The 18,328-nt window shown below is 39.4% G+C and overlaps 1 protein-coding gene across 2 annotated transcripts in view; it reads left to right on the forward strand.

The window, feature by feature from the left end:
• ITPR2 (inositol 1,4,5-trisphosphate receptor type 2) overlaps window positions 1-18,328 on the forward strand; it is a 506,436-nt gene that overhangs the window by 40,646 nt on the left and 447,462 nt on the right. For both annotated transcript variants that reach the window (XR_004665727.3, XM_003828909.5), the window contains exon 2: window positions 2,612-2,682. Coding sequence is in view for 1 of the 2 variants with exons in the window: in XM_003828909.5 (XP_003828957.3) it covers window positions 2,612-2,682 (71 nt within the window). In the remaining variant the exon portion in view is untranslated. The remainder of the gene's footprint in view (window positions 1-2,611; window positions 2,683-18,328) is intronic.

Raw genomic sequence — 18,328 nt, forward strand, 5'->3', positions numbered from 1 at the left:
GAGAGAAATCAGCTTGCCCATCTCAGAAAAAGAAAACTTAGTCTATATAGTCCCAGAAGAAAGAACTGGGAACAAAGAGGGAGAGTTAGTTGGGAAGCCAACATCATTTATTCACTGACTCATTTATTTATTTAACAAATATTTATTTAGTATCTATTGCACCTCATTCTAGTAGATGCCAAGGATATAATGGTAAACAAGATGGATTCAATCTCTGACTTCATGGAGCTTAAAATTTATTGGAAGACTCAAGACAATTAGGCAAGTAGATAGAAGAAAATGTAGTAAGTACTATTTCACCTCCATATAAAACACATTTCTAATATTAGGGCTGTCAGAATGATGGTAAATGGTAAATGCATTGGCCTTGGAAGTATTCAAGAAGAGGTTGTTGGGGATATTGTAGAAGTTGTTCCAGGATTTTGGCATTAAAAGTCAAACAGGATTCCAATTACCATTAAAATCCTGTTTGACTTTTAATGCCAGTGATCATATATGTCTTGTAACAGATTCAGACTCCTTGCTTCTTCTTGTCCTTTCCTTCCTTCCATTCTCTTCAAATTCAGTTCCAACTCTTTAAGTCTTCAGGATGAAATGACTTCCTTAGTGATTTTCACAGATGTTTTTGTGTAAGGAATAGGACAAATTTTTAGAACTGAAGTCACTCTTAATTATTATGTTTTTATCTGGGCTATCAGATAATTGAGGATAGATATTAGTGTTCACATAAATACACTGTCATCTGATTTATAGCTTCAGTTCTCATTCCTCTTGATGGCTGGTCCACACAGGCGGGGACTCAGTGACATTCATAAAAGTCTGTATTTTTGTGGGAATGCACAGGTACAAGGAATGAATAGAACGTCAGTGTCATTTGTAATTTTTACATTATGTAATTTTTATGTGCTCTAAATAAGACTATGATTTTTTGACCATTGTATTTGAATTCTTAACATGTCTTAACCAATTAGAAAAGCTGACCTTGCCCTCACAGCACTTTTATTTACATCTTACGTTGTAATATTATCAGAACTATTGGAGCCTTTCAGATTCAACGTTACAGGCTGAAGTTGGACATTGTGGAAGTTTGGGTTTGCTTTCTCTTGACCCAATGTGACTTCCTGTTTCTAATAAATCAGTTTCTAGAGACTCTTAAAAGGAATTTCTTGCATGCCTGGCAGCTCTTGTAAAACCACATTTTAGTAAACCAGTGTGAATGAAGGATATATTAAAAAAATCAAGGAACTGTATTTCTTGACCAAATCAGCATTTTGTTTTGTGGAAATTGGATTCCACAGAAAAATCTGTTGATTTAGGAAGTGTCTGCTTCCAGTAACTACATAAACTAGGAACCAAAAGTTTCATTTTGATTAAGTCAGTCATCCTAGTTCAACTCCTGTGCTGGAGTTGATGCATGCTAGTGAGTCTGGTTAATACTTCTTCTTCTTCTTCTTTTTTTTTTTTAAACCACAAGGTTGCAATTTGGGCATCTCCCTTTAAATGAATTCATATACGTGTAATTAATTAACATGCATTCTCACAATATTCTGGAAAAAAACCTGAGTATTCACACCACATAACCAATGGAGAAATGAATGTTAGCGAGTCTGGTATTAAGAGATCTTTCTCTTTGAACAAGGGATTCATGTCTCCTGGCTCTCAGTTCAGAGATTCAGCTTCTCTGTCTTGAAATTGTCCTACAAATTGTCTTCTCATAAATATTTTAATAGAGATTAAACATGTTGTTGTAGCTACAAAGGCAGTTTATTCATTTGACTTATATTTGTTGAGCATTTGTAGTGTGTCAGGCACTCTTCTAGAAGCAGAGAATATGTGAAGACACAAGATTCTTGATTTTATTTGTCCATTAAATGGAAACTGCCAGAAGTTGTACTAGGTACTTTAAAAATACTAAGTCATTTAATCTTTCTAACAATACTGTGAGGTAGATATTTTTATCCTTATTGTTTAGGTATAAAGAAGGAGGCCTGAAGTCACCTAGCTAGGAAGTGGCCAAGCCAGAGATTGAATGCAGGCCAGGAAGGCATAACCACCTACTCTATGGGCACTCCAGAAGCCTGATCTCATAAGCTTACACATTCCCTGTAAAACATACATACACACAGGGAAAAAAAAAAGACAGGAAAATAAAAACTATGGGTAATCTGACCACTCTTAATATTTTGCTGTGTTCCATTCCTTATATATGTATGTGTAGATGTGTGTGTGTGTGTGTGTGTGTGTGTGTGTGTAAGCATATATGTATCTTATTGATTGGTTACCACTACATTCACTACATACTGTAAACATTTTGCAGGCCAGTGCATTTTGTTTAATGTAGTTTTAAACAGTTCTGCAGTGTTCCATGTCATGAGTTATCTAGCTAGTTTCCTACCTCTTAACAATGTTTCCAATGTTTCAATTTCATAAACCAGGCTTTAATTAACATCTCTACAACCAAATCTTTTTACAGACCCATGATTGTTAAAAAGTTACTTAGTGAAGAAAGGTATTAAACCTTTTGGTAAATATTTATGCAATATCCATGTGCAGTCTGTGGTTGATGAATATGACAAGGATGTTAACAATGTAAACATGCTTTTCCTTCTAGGTTAGTGGATGACAGATGTGTGGTGCACCCAGAGGCCGGGGACCTTGCCAACCCTCCCAAGAAGTTCAGAGGTAAGAAATACATATATTTTTTTAATTGTGTGAGCTAAGAGGGAGGATTATTTTTATGTCTCAAAGTAAGTAATGTTAAAACTTTATTCAATGTGAAACTTTCAGATATAAATATGTTCACTGAAAATTCTTTCAACAATTTTTCCATTGTTTTTCTTTTACATATTGAGGGATTTACAATGAAAGAATAGTTTTAATTTTTGTTTTGCCAGACAATGGTCTATCTGTTAAAAGGAAATCTTGGTAATTAACTGTGAAAGGCTACTTGTCAAGCCAGTAAATGCAGCTGAACAGTATTTATTTATATACTTCTCTGACAGTTATAAATGTTATAGTGTTGCATTGTTAGATTTTTAATTTATCTTTGTAAACTCTCCAGGAGTGTGGCAATGATGTGTTAGCTTACTTTTTAAAATAGCAATTTGATGGTGTGTAATAACTGACAATTGTCTTAGAACTCCTAAGTATAATTTTTGAAATAGCTTGATAATTTCCTCAAATGAGAAACTGATCCTAGTAAGAGATTGATTATAACTCAACTCTTACAAAAGAAGGATTAATGGAATCTATAGAGAATCACAGAAAGCTAAAACTAGTCATTAAAAGCTTGCCCAAATCAATTTCATAATTGGTACATAATTATAATAATAAAAATAATTTTAAAATGGCATTTATTTTGAACAATGTATAACCATTCATTCTCATAATGGTGAAAAACGGCCTTAATAAAGGATTAAAAGCTGGAGAGAGACGGAGGGATTCTCAGAGCCACCAGCCCAAGTGAAGATTGCTGCTTACTGCAATGGAAAAGGGAGACAGTTAGCATTGGGTTAATATTTACCATGTTTTACTCTCTGGGATAGGCATTTTATTTACAATATCTCTTATGGGAATGTTTTATTTATTTCATTTTCTCTAGACTGAGATCCTTGCAGAGAAACTGACATGCACAAAAAAATGTCCTTTGAGTTAAATTGGTCACTTTATAAGAGATCCAGATTTCTCCCCAAGTAGAGAAATTTGCGCAGAATGTGGAAGACAAACTACCCATTGGAAACACATGCAAAATCACTCAGTAGGGATACTCTCCTAACCCCGGGCAAGTGAGGTCTTCTTGCAGTAAATAGTTTCCACTGAGGATGGACTTAGAATGAAGCTACCTCGAGGGGACACGTAGGCTACTAGTATTCAGGAACAACCTGCCAGAGACAATGCAGGAAGTGTGTGTGAAATGACCCAAAAGATAAGAGGGTAGAGAAACCCTAATGGAAGGACAGATAGTGTGAATAAAGGTAGATTCCGAAAAGAATGAGCTAGCACATTGTGTAAAGATGAGGAGAGAATTAGGGCTCTGGAGAAGAGATCTGAGGAAACCACCCAGAATGTAGCACAGAGAGATACAAAGAAGAAGAATTTGGATGAGTCATGAAAAGCTTGGAGGACAGGCTGAGAAGGTCCCGCAGTGTCTAACTGAATTCTAGAAGGAAAGGCTAGGGAGACTGGGATAGAGGCCATATGTGGAGGAATGTGGGTGAGAACTTGCTAAACTGAGGAAAAACACTCTTCCCCAGGTGGAAGAGGCACACTGAGTTCAGAGTAGTGATGGTAAATAACAACCACATCCACCGCTAGACACTCTTTGGTGAACTATAGGGTATTAAAGACAAAGAGAAAAATTCTAAAAGCAGACTGGGACAACAAATCTGTATTTGTAGCAGGAAAAAGCATGAGGTTCAGGTGTTGACTGTACTGCTTGCTGCCTGTGTCATCTTAAGTAGGTCACCTACCTGCTTTGAGCCTCAGAGGACATCTGTCATTGGCTAATGGGAGTAGAAGTGGCTAATAACAAGAACAATGACTACCACACGAGGTTTTGTGAGCCCTGAAATATTTCCAGAGAATAAATGTAAAAGCGTTTTAAGTCATTAAACAAATGGGCCGGGCATGGTGGCTCACGCCTGTAATCCCAGCACTTTGGGAGGCCAAGGTGGGTGGATCACCTGAGGTCAGGAGTTCGAGACCAGTCTGACCAACACAGAGAAACCCTGTCTCTACTAAAAATGCAAAATTAGCCGGGCATGGTGGCTCATGCCTGTAATCCCAGCCACTCAGGAGGCTGAGGCAGGAGAATCACCTGAATGGGAGGCAGAGGTTGCAGTGAGCCGAGATCGCACCATTGCACTCCAACCTGGGCAACAAAAGCGAAACTTCATCTCAAAAAAAAAAAAAAAAAAAAAAAAGGATAGTCACCTTATGATAGAAAGGCATAATGCATTTCTATTAAACATATTTGACTCAACCCTTACATCATTGCCTCTTCAAGAGCAGGATTTTATTTTCTTCTTTTGTGTTTTCCAGGCATAGTGCTCTGCCCATAGTCTCATAGTCTGTATCCCCCAAAATAGCCATTAGGTGCTTTTTGATGAGACACTCAAACTTTTTCTGGGATCATGTAATAAAACTTGGTTTCCAGGGGTGCCCACATTTCACAGGCATGAGCCTGGGCAGCCTTACTCCTCTGTTGGTCAGGAAGAATTAATCTTTCAAAGATAAACATTTACGCTTCATGGGTGCCTTTCCTCTTTCCCTCTTTCAATCCACAGTGAAGTAAATTGTTTTAAATTTGCAAAGATTATTTTAGAGTATCTAAGGGAACCTGGGGTAACAGCTCTGTACCCACTAGGTAATTATATGCTGATACTTGGTCTCATATTATTCACTGGGCACTGGTTCAGAGCATGAATCACTTTTTCAGACACTCCATCCTTCTGGTGAAAGGCTGGCTTTTTCTGTAATCCAGTCATTGAGGTCATTATCCTTGCTGGTTTACTCTCATTTTCTACCTCCAGTTTTAGACTAAATCATTTATCTTACTACAATCATCACTGGAAAAGGAGGGTTCTTTCCTATTGGGAACTCAGGGTTCTGTCTTATCTTAAAGCTCCAGCCTTTCTCCCATGATGCATTGTTTATGCAGCTGGAGTCCCAGAGAATTCCCTGAGCTGGGCTTGCCTCTGCCCTGGCCTTCTTAACAGCCAGGAGCAGACAGTGCCTGACCAAATGCCTCATCCTTTTGCATAGCTTGTCTTTACGGCTCTTGCCTTAGGCCATTCTCTGCATGAATATATTTCCCCCATTTTTTTGGCTTTAAAAGCCATTGCTGTTTCATAGATTTGCCTCCCAGAATCACCATCCCAGCATTTCCAGACTCCCCTGCCAAGTTTCCAGAGCACCCTCCCTTATTGTTACTTTTTAGATAAGGTGAAGAAACAATAGCATATCAACAGTTCAGCTGCACCTCAGTTCCTCTTGCCTCAGCCAGACAAATGATATTCTCAAATTAATTTTAAAAGATTTTTGTTTTTCATACTCATGCTATGATTTGTTCAAGTGAATCATAACATTTTAGAGCGGGTAGGCAATTAAAAGTAAATCTAGTACAACTCCTCCAATGTTTTTGACTGTGGCAACCAAGTTCCACAGTGAAATGTTCTTTTGACTGTGTCGCATTACCTCACTTGTGAACAGAGGAAACTAAGTTTTACCAAATAAACAATTTCCAAAGGGTTATTTCAAACCTGACGGACAGCCATTTTTCGATAGAAACCATACAGTAGATTGATATTAACAGAAACATAGTAGCTTTTTCTTATGTGAATAAAATTTCTTTAATGATCAAATATTCTCCATTTTTAAAAGAGAAACTGTAAACATTGGAATAAATGTAGCTGTACTGAAGAGTTGTGAAAACGTACACAGAATTCTCTTCCACTCTGTTTCCCCTGTTATTTGCATCTCACTGGGGACATTAGTTTAAACTAAGAATTTACCATTTGTACATTACTACTGACTGCATTCCAGACTTCAGTCATATTTCACCAGCTTTTCCACTAAAGTCCTTTTCCTGTTCCTGAACCCATCCATGATCCTGAGTTGCATTTAGTCATTGTGTCTCCTTAGTTTGCTCTATTCTGTGACCCGGTCTTAGTCTTCCCTGGCTTTTCATGATCTTGATACTTTTGAAGAGTACTAGCTAGGTGTTTTATAGAATGTGCCTTGTATGTCTGTCTGATGCTTTTGTCATGGTTGGACTGGAGTTAAAATTTTGAGACTACCACAGACGTTATGTACTTATATAATACCTCATAATGAGGGTATTATGCCCTCATATAATACCAACAGAGTTCATCACGGGTCTTATTTTTTTATGTACAATTTAATTCTCTTCCCTTTAATAAAGGCAGTTATTTTAATTGATTTTATATTCTTTTGCTTTTTCCTGTTCCTTTCCACCCTTCTCCCCCTTCTCTAGAAAACTCTTCTTAGTATTATTTTTCTAAAAGTCTGCGTATTGATATATGTGCCATTTCTATTAGGAGAAGTCCACTTAAATCAACTTAAAGAGAGGTTTATGTCCTTCTTTTACCATCAGGGTGATAAAACACGGATGTAATGGAGAACCCAGGGACCATTTCCTGGAGGATGGAGGGAAGAGAAGACAGCCCCTTCTCTTGGTTGATTAGGTATTTCCCAGTGTTGGGCCATTTGGTCTTTAAGGTTCCAGTTCTGAGGTTCTCTGAACATTTGTCACTTGACTATTTCATAATGTACCATGCCTGCCATGGGGCCACTTCTGGCAAGCAACAATCAGTTGTTTTGAAGTAATAAGTCAGAATGCTTCAGGAATTGGAACTAATATAGAGAATTTCATTGCTGTGCAATGAACACTAAAGCAGGTAGTAATTAGGGACTTGGGGGAAAATGGAGAAAATCTCTTCTTTAACTCAGTTCCTTTTCTTCAAGTAATTCAGGGAAGTCCTTTTGAAAGCTGGGCCTAAACTTTTGCCTCTGCTCATGAAGGTTACACACTCATGTGTATAAACGAAAGTGTGTTCTTGCTAGGCAGTTTCTTTGACTTTTTATGGAGTCGAACATGTCAAGCTTGTCTAACAGTGATTCTGCACTCTCAGCCCATGATGAATACTTGCTCCACCCGCTTAACAATTGCTATATTGAATTTCTTCGGGTTTGGTGTTAGAATACTTTCAGTTGTTGTTGTTGAAGACTGAAACTATTTCAGATTTGAAATCAACTAAGATTTATTGAACATGTAATACATGCTACACTGTACTTGAGGCTTCCTGTGCATTATTATTTGGTCATCACATGAAGTAGAAATTATTGCTATCCTGATTTTGCAGTGGAGAAAGTAAGTATAAAGAAGTTATGCAACCATCTTAAAGTTGCTGAGCTCCTTAGTGTTAAGACTGGGACTTAAACCAAGTTCTATGACTCTAGAGCTGTTTGTTTTTAACCACTGTGCTATACTATCTATTGAATTAGTCCCACCTTTAAATTCTACCTGTTAGTCGTATAAAGCCACATTGATTGAATCTAATCCTTTTCCTACACAATAGCCCTTTAAGTATTTGTTTAGAATGACCATATTCCTGTGGATCTTTTCTTCTAGTCTTACTTTTTTTTTTTTTAGTTCTTTTAACTGTTGCCAGGTACAAATTCTTTAGGGATTTTTCTGTCTTCATTATACTACTTTGTTTGTTTTATGGTTAGGCTCCTGTTTGTCAATTTAATTCTGAGCTGTGTATAAAGAACTGAACATAGTGCATTTGAGTTTTGTCTAATGAGAACTCCTCTCATTTTTGGATGCCACACTTGCAACCTCTGTTAGTCAGCGTTCTCTAATAGGGACAGAACTAATACAATATAGTTCTGTATAATAGGATAATAGGATGTAAAGGAGAGTTATGTTATATACATGAGTTTATTAAGAACTAATAGGATCTCTCTCGCTCTCTCTCTCTCTCTCTCTCTCTCCCTCTCTCCCTCTCTCTCTCTCTCTCTCTCTCTCTATATATATATATATATACAGGGGAGTTTATTAAGTAGTATTAACTCACATGATCACAAGGTCCCACAATAGGCCATCTGAGTCCCAAAGCTGAAGAACTTTGAGGGCAGGAAGCATCCGGCACAGAAGAAAGATGTAGGCTGGGAGGCTAAGCCAGTCTAGCCTTTTCACATTTTTCTGCTGCTTTATATTCTGGCCGTGCTGGCAGCTGATTAGATGGTGCCCACCCAGATTAAGGGTAGGTCAGCCTTTCCCAGCCCACTGACTCAGATGTTAATCTCCTTTGGCAACACCCTCACAGACACATCCAGGATCAATACTTTGCAATCAAGTTGATCACTTTAATCCAATCAAGTTGACACTCAGTATTAACCATCACAAGTCCACCCCTTGTCAACTTGAACCCATAAACATCTCCTGAGCTCATACATAATCTTCAAATAAAGACAATAATAAGGTCATAATTATGCCTAACATGATACAACTGTCCTTCGTACAACCGGAAATGTACCAATCCCCAGCCCAAATACTATTACATAAAGTTAAGAATACTTAAATGCTGATATGAGGTCAATAAATCTTATGTCACATAATAAAGGAAAAAGAGAATAAAATGAAAATATTTTCTTAGTACAAGTTTATGCATATATGTACATGCTAAAATATGTTTTTAGCAAAAGGAGGAGGAAATAATCATGACACAGTCCTCGTTTTTGCAACTGATCATCTGGTCTTAGCTGGTACTAATGACTACCTTCTTCTACTACCCATTCTATATTCCTTCTGCCTTCAGCAAACACCTCAGCATGTCGTGATGTTTTCCCTGGTGGAGTAACCCAAACCTTCATTCCTGAAGGGTCTGGGCCATTTGTAGTCCTGCCGGGATTGGGCTGTTTTAGTTTCTCATTGACCTTAATCACAAGGCATGGTAATACTAAGAGATGCCCCAAGGATCTCCTGTATTTCATGCATACTCTTACTTACTTCCATTGTGGAGTCATAGACTGATTTCATCTTGATAGTCTAGGTCAGTCACCCCAGCCAACACTGTAACTCCCTTCTTAGCCTGTTGACTTAAAGGTAGGAGGAACCCAAAGTGTCCAGGTGGCAATCTTAACTTCCAGTTTAATGTAATTGTGCCTCCTGGTGGCAGCATTCCTTCCTCTGGAACTAAGACCTCTAGGCCAGCAGAACATAATGTTCGAATGAACTGAAAGCAAAAATTTTGTTAGTGGATCACTAGGGGTGATGGTGAGTGGTGCCACTTCCATTTCCACCCCTTGATTCCTGGACCCGTGAATCCTGGCTATGGGAGGAACAGTGCCATATATTGGATGCTGATTCAGAACATACACAGCTTTCTGGATAACTTTGCCCCAACCCTGCAAAGTATCGTCACCTAGTTGGCATTGTAATTGTGACTTCAAAAGGCCATTCCACTGTTCTGTCAATCCAGCTGCTTCAGGATGATGGGGAACATGGTAAGTCCAGTAAATTCCATGAGCATGAGCCCACTGCTGCACTTCTTTAGCTATAAAGTGAGTGCCTTGGTCAGTGGTAATGTTGTGTGGAATACCATGATGGTAGATAAGGCCTTCTGTAAGTCCACAGATGGTAGTCTTGGCAGAAGCATTGCGTGCAGGATAGGCAAACCCATATCTGGAGTAAGTGTCTATTTCAGTGAGGACAAAAACCTCTGCCCTTTCTATGATGAAAGAGTTCCAGTATAATCAACCTGCCACCAGGGAGCTGGCCGATCACCCCGAGGAATGGTGCCATATCGAGGGCTCAGTGTTGGTCTCTGCTGCTGTCAAGTTGGGCACTCAGCAGTGGCTGTAGCCAGGTCAGCCTTGGCGAGCGGAAGTCCATATTACTGAGCCCATGAGTAACCTCCATCCCTGCCACCATAGCCACTTTGTTCATGGGCCCATTGGTGATGACAGTGGTGGCTGGGGAAAGAGGCTGAGTGGTGTCCACAGAATGGGTCATCCTATCCACTTGATTATTAAAATCCTCCTCTGCTGAGGTCACCTGTTGGTGAGCACTCACATGGGATACAAGCGTCTTCACAGTTTTTGACCACTCAGAGAGGCCCATCTACATACCTCTTCCCCAAATTCCTTTGTCACCAATTTTCCAATCATGCTTCTTCCAAGCCCCTGACCATCCAGCCAAACCATTGGCTACAGCCCATGAATCAGTGTATAATCGCACATCTGGCCATTTCTCCTTCATGCAAAGTGCACAACCAAGTGCACTGCTTGAAGTTCTGCCCCCTGGGAAGATTTCCCTTCACTGCTCTCCTTCATGGATGTCCTAGAAAGGGGCTGTAGTGCTACAGCTGTCCACTTTTGGGTGATGCCTGCATATTGGGCATAACTATCTGCGAACCAGGCCCTAGTCTTCTCTTCCTCTGTCAACTGATCATAGGGAACTCCTCATGAGGCCATCGGTGCAGGCTGGGAGAGAGAAGGCCTGGTAGCAGGAGTAGAGACTATGGGCATTTGAGCCACTTTCTCATGTAACTGACTTGTGCCTTCAGGACCTGCTAGAGCCCAGTCACATTTATACTACTTCCATTTGATGATAGAATGCTGCTATGCATGACCCACTTTATGGCTAGATGGGTCAGAAAGCACCCAGTTCATGATAGGGAGTTCAGGTCACATGGTGACTTGATGACCCATAGTTAAATGTTCAGTTTCCACCAAAGCCCAGCACCAGACCAAGAGCTGTCTCTCCAAAGGAGAGTAGTTATCTGCAGAAGATGGCAGGGCCTTGCTCCAAAATCCTAGAGGCCTCCACTGTGATTCACCTATGGAGGCCTGCCAAAGGCTCCAAACAGCATCCCTATCTGTCACTGACACCCCAGGCATCATTGGATCTGTTGGGTCACATGGCCCAAGTGGCAGAGCAGCTTGCACAGCAGCCTGGATCTGTTGCAGAGCTTTCTGCTCTTCTGGACCCCCTCAAAACTGGCAGCTTTTCGGGTCACTCAATAAATGAGTCGGAGTAACACACCCAAATGACGAATGTGTTGCCTCCAAAATCCAAATAGGCCCACTAGATGTTGTGCCTCTTTCTGGGTTGTAGGAGGGGCCAAATGCAGCAATTTACCCTTCACATTAGAAGGAGTATCTTGACAGGCCCCACACCACTGGACCTCTAGAAATTTTACTGAGGTAGAAGGTCCCTGAACTGTAGTTGGATGTATTTCTCATTCTCTGGCACGCAAATGTCTCACAAATAAGTCCAGTGTGTTTGCTACTTCTTGCTCACTGGATCCAGTCAACATAATGTCATCAATGTAATGGACCAGTGTGATATCTTGTGGAAGCAAAAAGCAATCAAGATCTCTCTGAATAAGATTATGGAACAAAGTGGAGAGTTGATATACCCCTGTAGTAGGACAGTGAAGGTATATTGCTGGCCTTGCCAGCCAAAGGCAAATTGCTTCTGGTGGGCCTTATGGACAGGAATGGAGAAAAAGGCATTTGCCAAGTCAATGGCTGCATACTAGGTACCAGGAGATGTGTTAATTTGCTGAAGAAGTGAAACCACATCTGGTACAGCAGCTGCAATTGGAGTCACAACTTCGTTAAGTTTACGATAATCCACTGTCATTCTCTAAGATCCATCTGTCTTCTGCACAGGCCAGATAGGGGAGTTGAACGGGGATGTGATGTGAATCATCACCCCTGTGTCTTTCAAGTCCTTGATGGTGGCACTAATCTCCGCAATCCCTCCAGGGTTGCAATATTGTTTTTGATTTACTATTTTTCTAGGTAGAAGTAGCTTCAGTGGCTTCCATTTGGCCTTTCCCACCATAGTAGTCCTCACTCTACCAGTCAGGGAGCCAATGTGGGGGTTCTGCCAGCTGCCAAGTATGTCTATGGCAATTATGCATTCTGGCAGTGGGAAAATGACCATAGGATGACTCCTGGGACTCACTGGACCCACTGGACCCACTGTAAATCGAACCTGAGCTAAAACTCCACTAATTGCCTGACCTCCGTAAGCCCTTACTTTGACTGGAGGACTGCCTGACATTTTGGGTCCCCTGGAATCAATGTCAGCTCAGAGCCAGTGTCTAGCAGTCCCTAAAATGTCTGATCATTTCCCTTTCTCCAGTGCACAGTTACCCAGGTAAAAGGCCAAAGGTCTCCTTGGGGAAGGACGGGAGAAAGATTAACAGCATAAATTGTCAGTAGTGTAGTGGGGTCCTTCATCAAGGGGAAGGACCTCCCCTTCATTCAAGTGGTTCTAGGTCTGTAAACTGGCTCAAGTCTGAAAATTGATTGAAGGGCCATGATTCTCTGTTTTATAATTCAAATTAGTCTTTTGTCCATTCGACCTGGAAGTTTTCTGCTTCTATAAATTAAGTAGGAATGCATTTATCAATTTTACTTCTGGGAATACCGTGATTAATTAGCCAATGTCAGAGCTCTACATGAGTCAGACTATTCTGATTGTTGCTTTGCCTCTGCTTTCCATTATGGTAGTTACACCCACCGTGCCTCTGACAGTTGAATGTTACCACTTGGCCCCTACCACCTTGGGATCCAATTATTCCCATTGTATTTAAATTTTGTAGTTGAGTGACTGTTGTTCCTACTATTAGATCTGACATACAGAGAAGAGCAGTTACAGACCTCTTCAAAGATGCAGGTGCTGCCCTCACAAATCTGTTTCACAAAGCATTGGTCAAGGGTATATCTTCTGGACCCTCCCAGCTGGGATGAGTAAAGTGACTAATCCACTCTAGGATCCCAATCTCCCTAAGCCTTTGAATTCCTTCCTCCACATTAAACCAAGGGAGATCAGGCATTTCCAGCTTGCTCACAGTGGGCCATCTTTTAACTTATATTTCAGCTAACCAAGTAAATAAACTATTCGAACCTTTTTTTAACTCTCTGAGCTGCAACATTAAATGCAGAGTCCCTATTTAGTGGGCCCAAATCAATAAATTCAGCCTGATCCAACTCTATGTTCCTTCCACCATTATTCCATACCCTTAATATCTATTCCCATGTCTGTTCTCCAGATTTCTGCTAATATAAATTAGAAAACTCAAGCAATTCTTTTTTAGTGTAGTACACCTCCTCACAGGTCACACTCTGAACCTCACCTCTGGGGCCTGCTAGGACTTTAGTCTAGTTATAGGTCTAGAAGCAAACAGGGGTGTTGAGGATGGCTCCTGAGGAGAATCAACATTATCTTGCCTGGCAACTGCCTAAGGGGTCCTTCCCTGTTGCTTCAGGCAGTGCAGGGTTTATCTACTCAGACAAAGGTGGAAAGGTTGATGGCAACATGAGTTGGGGAAGGGATGTTGCCACTACTGGGGATGGGGAAGATGTTTCTTCTGACAAAAATGGTTCATCAGAGTTTACAAGCTCAGTGTCCCCAGCTTCATCAGGGTCCTCCCATACATCCCCATTCCTAGTTGCAGGGTCCCATTCTTTTCCAATCAATGCCCTCACTTTAGCAGTAGACACCTGGCAAGGCTGTGCATGCACTTTTTGTTGCAGGTCAGCCACTTGCATAAGAGCTTGTGTCTATTTTTCTACAATTTCAGCTCTTTCTCTACAGGAGATAAGACTCTCACTCAGGGCAGTCTTAACAGATTTGAGGCTCAGTAGCTGCTTCTGAAGCCAGGAGTTAGAATCCCTGAGTTCCTCATTTTCTTTCATCACTTTGTCCAGTGAACTTAGGAGCAACCAACCAACTTCATTAGGTTCCTTGGTTCTCCACATATAATCAAAGGTATTATGTATAGAGTCACTAAATTCCTTGCCTCTCATGAGTGGTGAGTCAGGAGTGTCAGATGCATTTATTTTGCATAACTCTTTAAACAGCTCATGCTAAGGACTATCAGTGTTCTCCATACCATTAGAAGTAGAGTCCTTAGCATTTTTGGGTCTAATCATATTAAGCAGCCAGCTCCAGAAATCCCAAAACCAAAGAAAGAACTCCATCCTTAATATTCTGTTCCTCTAGAACCACTCCTGGTACCAAAATCTGTATTAGTCAGGGTTCTTTAGAGAGACAGAACTAATAGGATATATATATATATATATATATATATGTAAAGGGGAGTTTATTAAGTGGTATTGACTCACACGATCACAAGGTTCTGCAATAGGCCATCAGCAAGCTGAGGAGCAAGGAAGCCAGTCCGAGTCCCATAGCTGAAGAACTTAGAGTCCAATGTTCAATGGCAGGAAGCATCCAGCACAGGAGAAAGATGTAAGCTGGAAGGCTAATCCAGTCTAGCCTTTTCAAGTTTTTCTACCTGCTTTATATTCTAGCTGTGCTAGCAGCTGAGTAGATGGTGCCTGCCCAGATTAAGGGTGGATCTACTTTTCCCAGCCCACTGACTCAAATGTTAATCTCCTTTGGCAACACCCTCACAGATACACCCAAGATCAATACTTCAACCCAATCAAGTTGACACTTAATATTAACCATAACACAGCCCAATAATCTTGGACCAGAGTCCCTGACTCTCCTCGTGCTTTTAGTCAATGGAAACTCCTGATGCTTTTTCATTTGCATCTCTGGATTCTGTTTCATCCTTCCTGTGCTGTGTAACTGGTTCTTTGGAATCAAGTGGAGAACCTGTTACTTTTTACCTTGTTGCATTGGCTCATTGTTCTAGGTTTGTTTTAGCCTAATAAACTTGTGTTTTATTCTTTTTCTTTTTTTTTTAAATCTTAACTCTCATTCAAATTATTTATTCTAATTCCCAACCTCATGACATCTTGAAATTTGTAAAGTTAATAAAAGGTATGTATTGTGATAATCTCATTTCATGTTATTCTGTTGTTATTGAATATATCTGAGGAGCAATAGATTAGGATAGTATAAGTTGGGGTACCTGTGGATCAGACCCTGGAAGACTTGGTAGAGGTAATCTATTTGGGAGGTGATCCCAGGAAACACAGATGAGGACTTGGGGAAAAATGGGGTGAAAGGAAGAAAAGGCAAGACAGCGTGCATTAGTGAAGCTCAATCCTGGTGGAAGCAACTGAAGCTCAGTCCTGCCAGGGCCACTGGGAAACCATGCAGAACATGCCTTGGAACCTCCTACGAAGGACAGGAAGGCTGGGGCCAACTTCCATCCACTAAGGGTTTTTGTTTGCACCAGACGGTGTTGTCATTTCGTTCCACAATACACTTCTGCGCTGTTCCTGCTGTTTCTCCATGTGGCAGGGAGAACTCTCATGCAGAGAAAAAGAGAGATCCAGGAAACTGAGGTGGGAAGCTGTTCGCATGTTGGAAATTGTCTACTGCACTTGTTGGTGAACTTGGGCCTGAGGACACATGTTCACATTCTTGTGGATCGTCAGAATTTTATCTGTTTCTTTAATTGAAAGACCTGTGATTAGACTGTAAACTGTATGAGGGTCAGGACTGTGTTAGCCTTGCGCTCTGCTCAGTCACCAAGATCAAACACAGTGTTTAGCATATTGTTGGTGCTGACTTAATTTTTGTTGAATTTATGAATACATCTCTAGAAAAGAATTGTTTAATTAACTTTTCTATAAAAACAAGGTTTCACTATGTTGACCAGGCTGGTTTCGAACTCCTGGCCTCAAATGATCCTCTTACCTCAGCCTTCCAAAGTGCTGGAATTAGAGGCATGAGCCACCACACCCAGGCTAAGAACCATAATTTTTAAAGGCAATATAGTTTCAGTTCTGTCTCCAGATGCTTTTTCAGTGTCTTACCACTACCGAGCATGTAACATAGTTGTTTGATTAGTTGTTTTATGTTAAAGCAACCTGTAGACCTATTAGTTTGTTATAGTCTTAAATTCTACACCTTTAAATTTAAGTTCACAGGTGTCAGTATGGATTCTAACAAATCTTTAGTTTAAATAACAGAAGACAAAAACTTCTCCATGTATTAAGTGAAGATGTTTTTAGTAGTTTGTAATTTGCTGCTACTCAAAGAAGTTCAGAAAATTGCAGTGGATTTCCAAGTCAGGAGTTACATGCTTTATACTAAAAAAAAAAAAAAATTCTCCAGTTGAATGTTGTTTCTATGTTTATCCTGTGTGTTTGTGGTGAGTCATCCTGTTTATAACCCTTACTGCTAATGCCATATTATTAAACTCTTAAGTGGCAGTGGAAATTGGATAATAAGTTTACTCTCCTCCATGAGGTTTCAGAGAAGGGCCAAAGGATGAAATGAGAACACATTGCTTTGCCTCTTTGCCTCTCCTGTCAAAGCTAGTCAGGATTGTAAAAGTGCTTATACTTTAAAATACTTGAGCCTCTGTATTGGGAAGAGGGAAGTTGCTGTGGTTCTGAGTGATAAAGTAGGACTGTTTTGGAAGTCTCATGAACCACTGTTAAAGGCAGCACTCACACAATTAATTGTGTCTCTGAGTTATGAACAGTGTGTGAATTTTGAGTGATTCGTGGCTTTGGTTGTGAGATTCAATTGTCTCCCTTCAGAATAGAACCAATGGGCAGAAAAGGAACAATCGTGGTGCATGTGGTATAGTGGGGTAAGAACAGCTCTCCAGCTCCCTCACTTACCCATCCTGTGTTCTGGGGTTAATTTTCATGAGCTGCAGGCTCATGTGTAAAAATCTTCCTTCCCATGGTGTATATGAAGTGAGTTGTGTGTCTAAATTCTTAGTGAGTGCTGAATAAATATGTATTTTTTCTGTATTTTAACAGCCAAGACTATTTAAGAATAGAAAGTCCTAAATATTAAAATTCTTAACTTTGAGTGCTTGTAACGGCCTTTCTCCATGTTAGCCTACTTAATCCTGAATAGCCTTATTTTACAAATGTGGAAACCACACTTTAGAGAAGCAGCATGCTCAAGTCACATAGATGGTAGGTGGGAAGGTAGGCTTGTTTTTCAACACTGTAAGATCTTGGGCAGCCATAAAAAAGAATGAGTTCATGTCCTTTGCAGGGACATGGCTGAAGCTGGAAGCTATCATTCTAAGCAAACTAATACAGGAAGAGAAAACCAAACACTACATGTTCTCACTCATAAGTGGGAGTTGAACAATGAGAACACATGGACACAGGGAGGGGAAAATCACATACTGGGGCCTCTCGACGGGTGGAGGACAAGGGGAAGAAGACTATTAAGACAAATACCTAATGCATGCGGGGCTTAAAATGTAGATGATGGGTCAATAGGCGCAGCAAACCACCATGGCACATGTACACCTATATAACAAACCTGCATGTTCTGCTCATGTATCCCAGAAGTTAAAGTAAAAAAAGAAAAAGAAAAAAAAAGATATTGGATACATTTAGCAGATTTATCGAATATATATATGTATTATATATGTATTATATATTATATATAATACATGTATTATATATTATATATAATACATGTATTATATATATTATATATTATATGTATTATATATAATATATATAATACATGTATTATATATAATATATATAATACATGTATTATATATAATATATATAATACATGTATTATATATAATATATAATACATATATTATATATAATATATAATACATGTATTATATATAATATATAATATATGTATTATATATAATATATAATATATGTATTATATATAATATATAATATATGTATTATATATAATATATGTATTATATATAATATATAATATATGTATTATATATAATATATGTATTATATATAATATATAATATATGTATCATATATAATATATGTATTATATATAATATATAATATATGTATAATATATAATATATGTATTATGTATTATATATAATATATGTAT

This window comes from Pan paniscus, chromosome 10, assembly GCF_029289425.2.
Source record: "Pan paniscus chromosome 10, NHGRI_mPanPan1-v2.0_pri, whole genome shotgun sequence".
NCBI classification, from domain to species: Eukaryota; Metazoa; Chordata; class Mammalia; order Primates; family Hominidae; genus Pan; species Pan paniscus.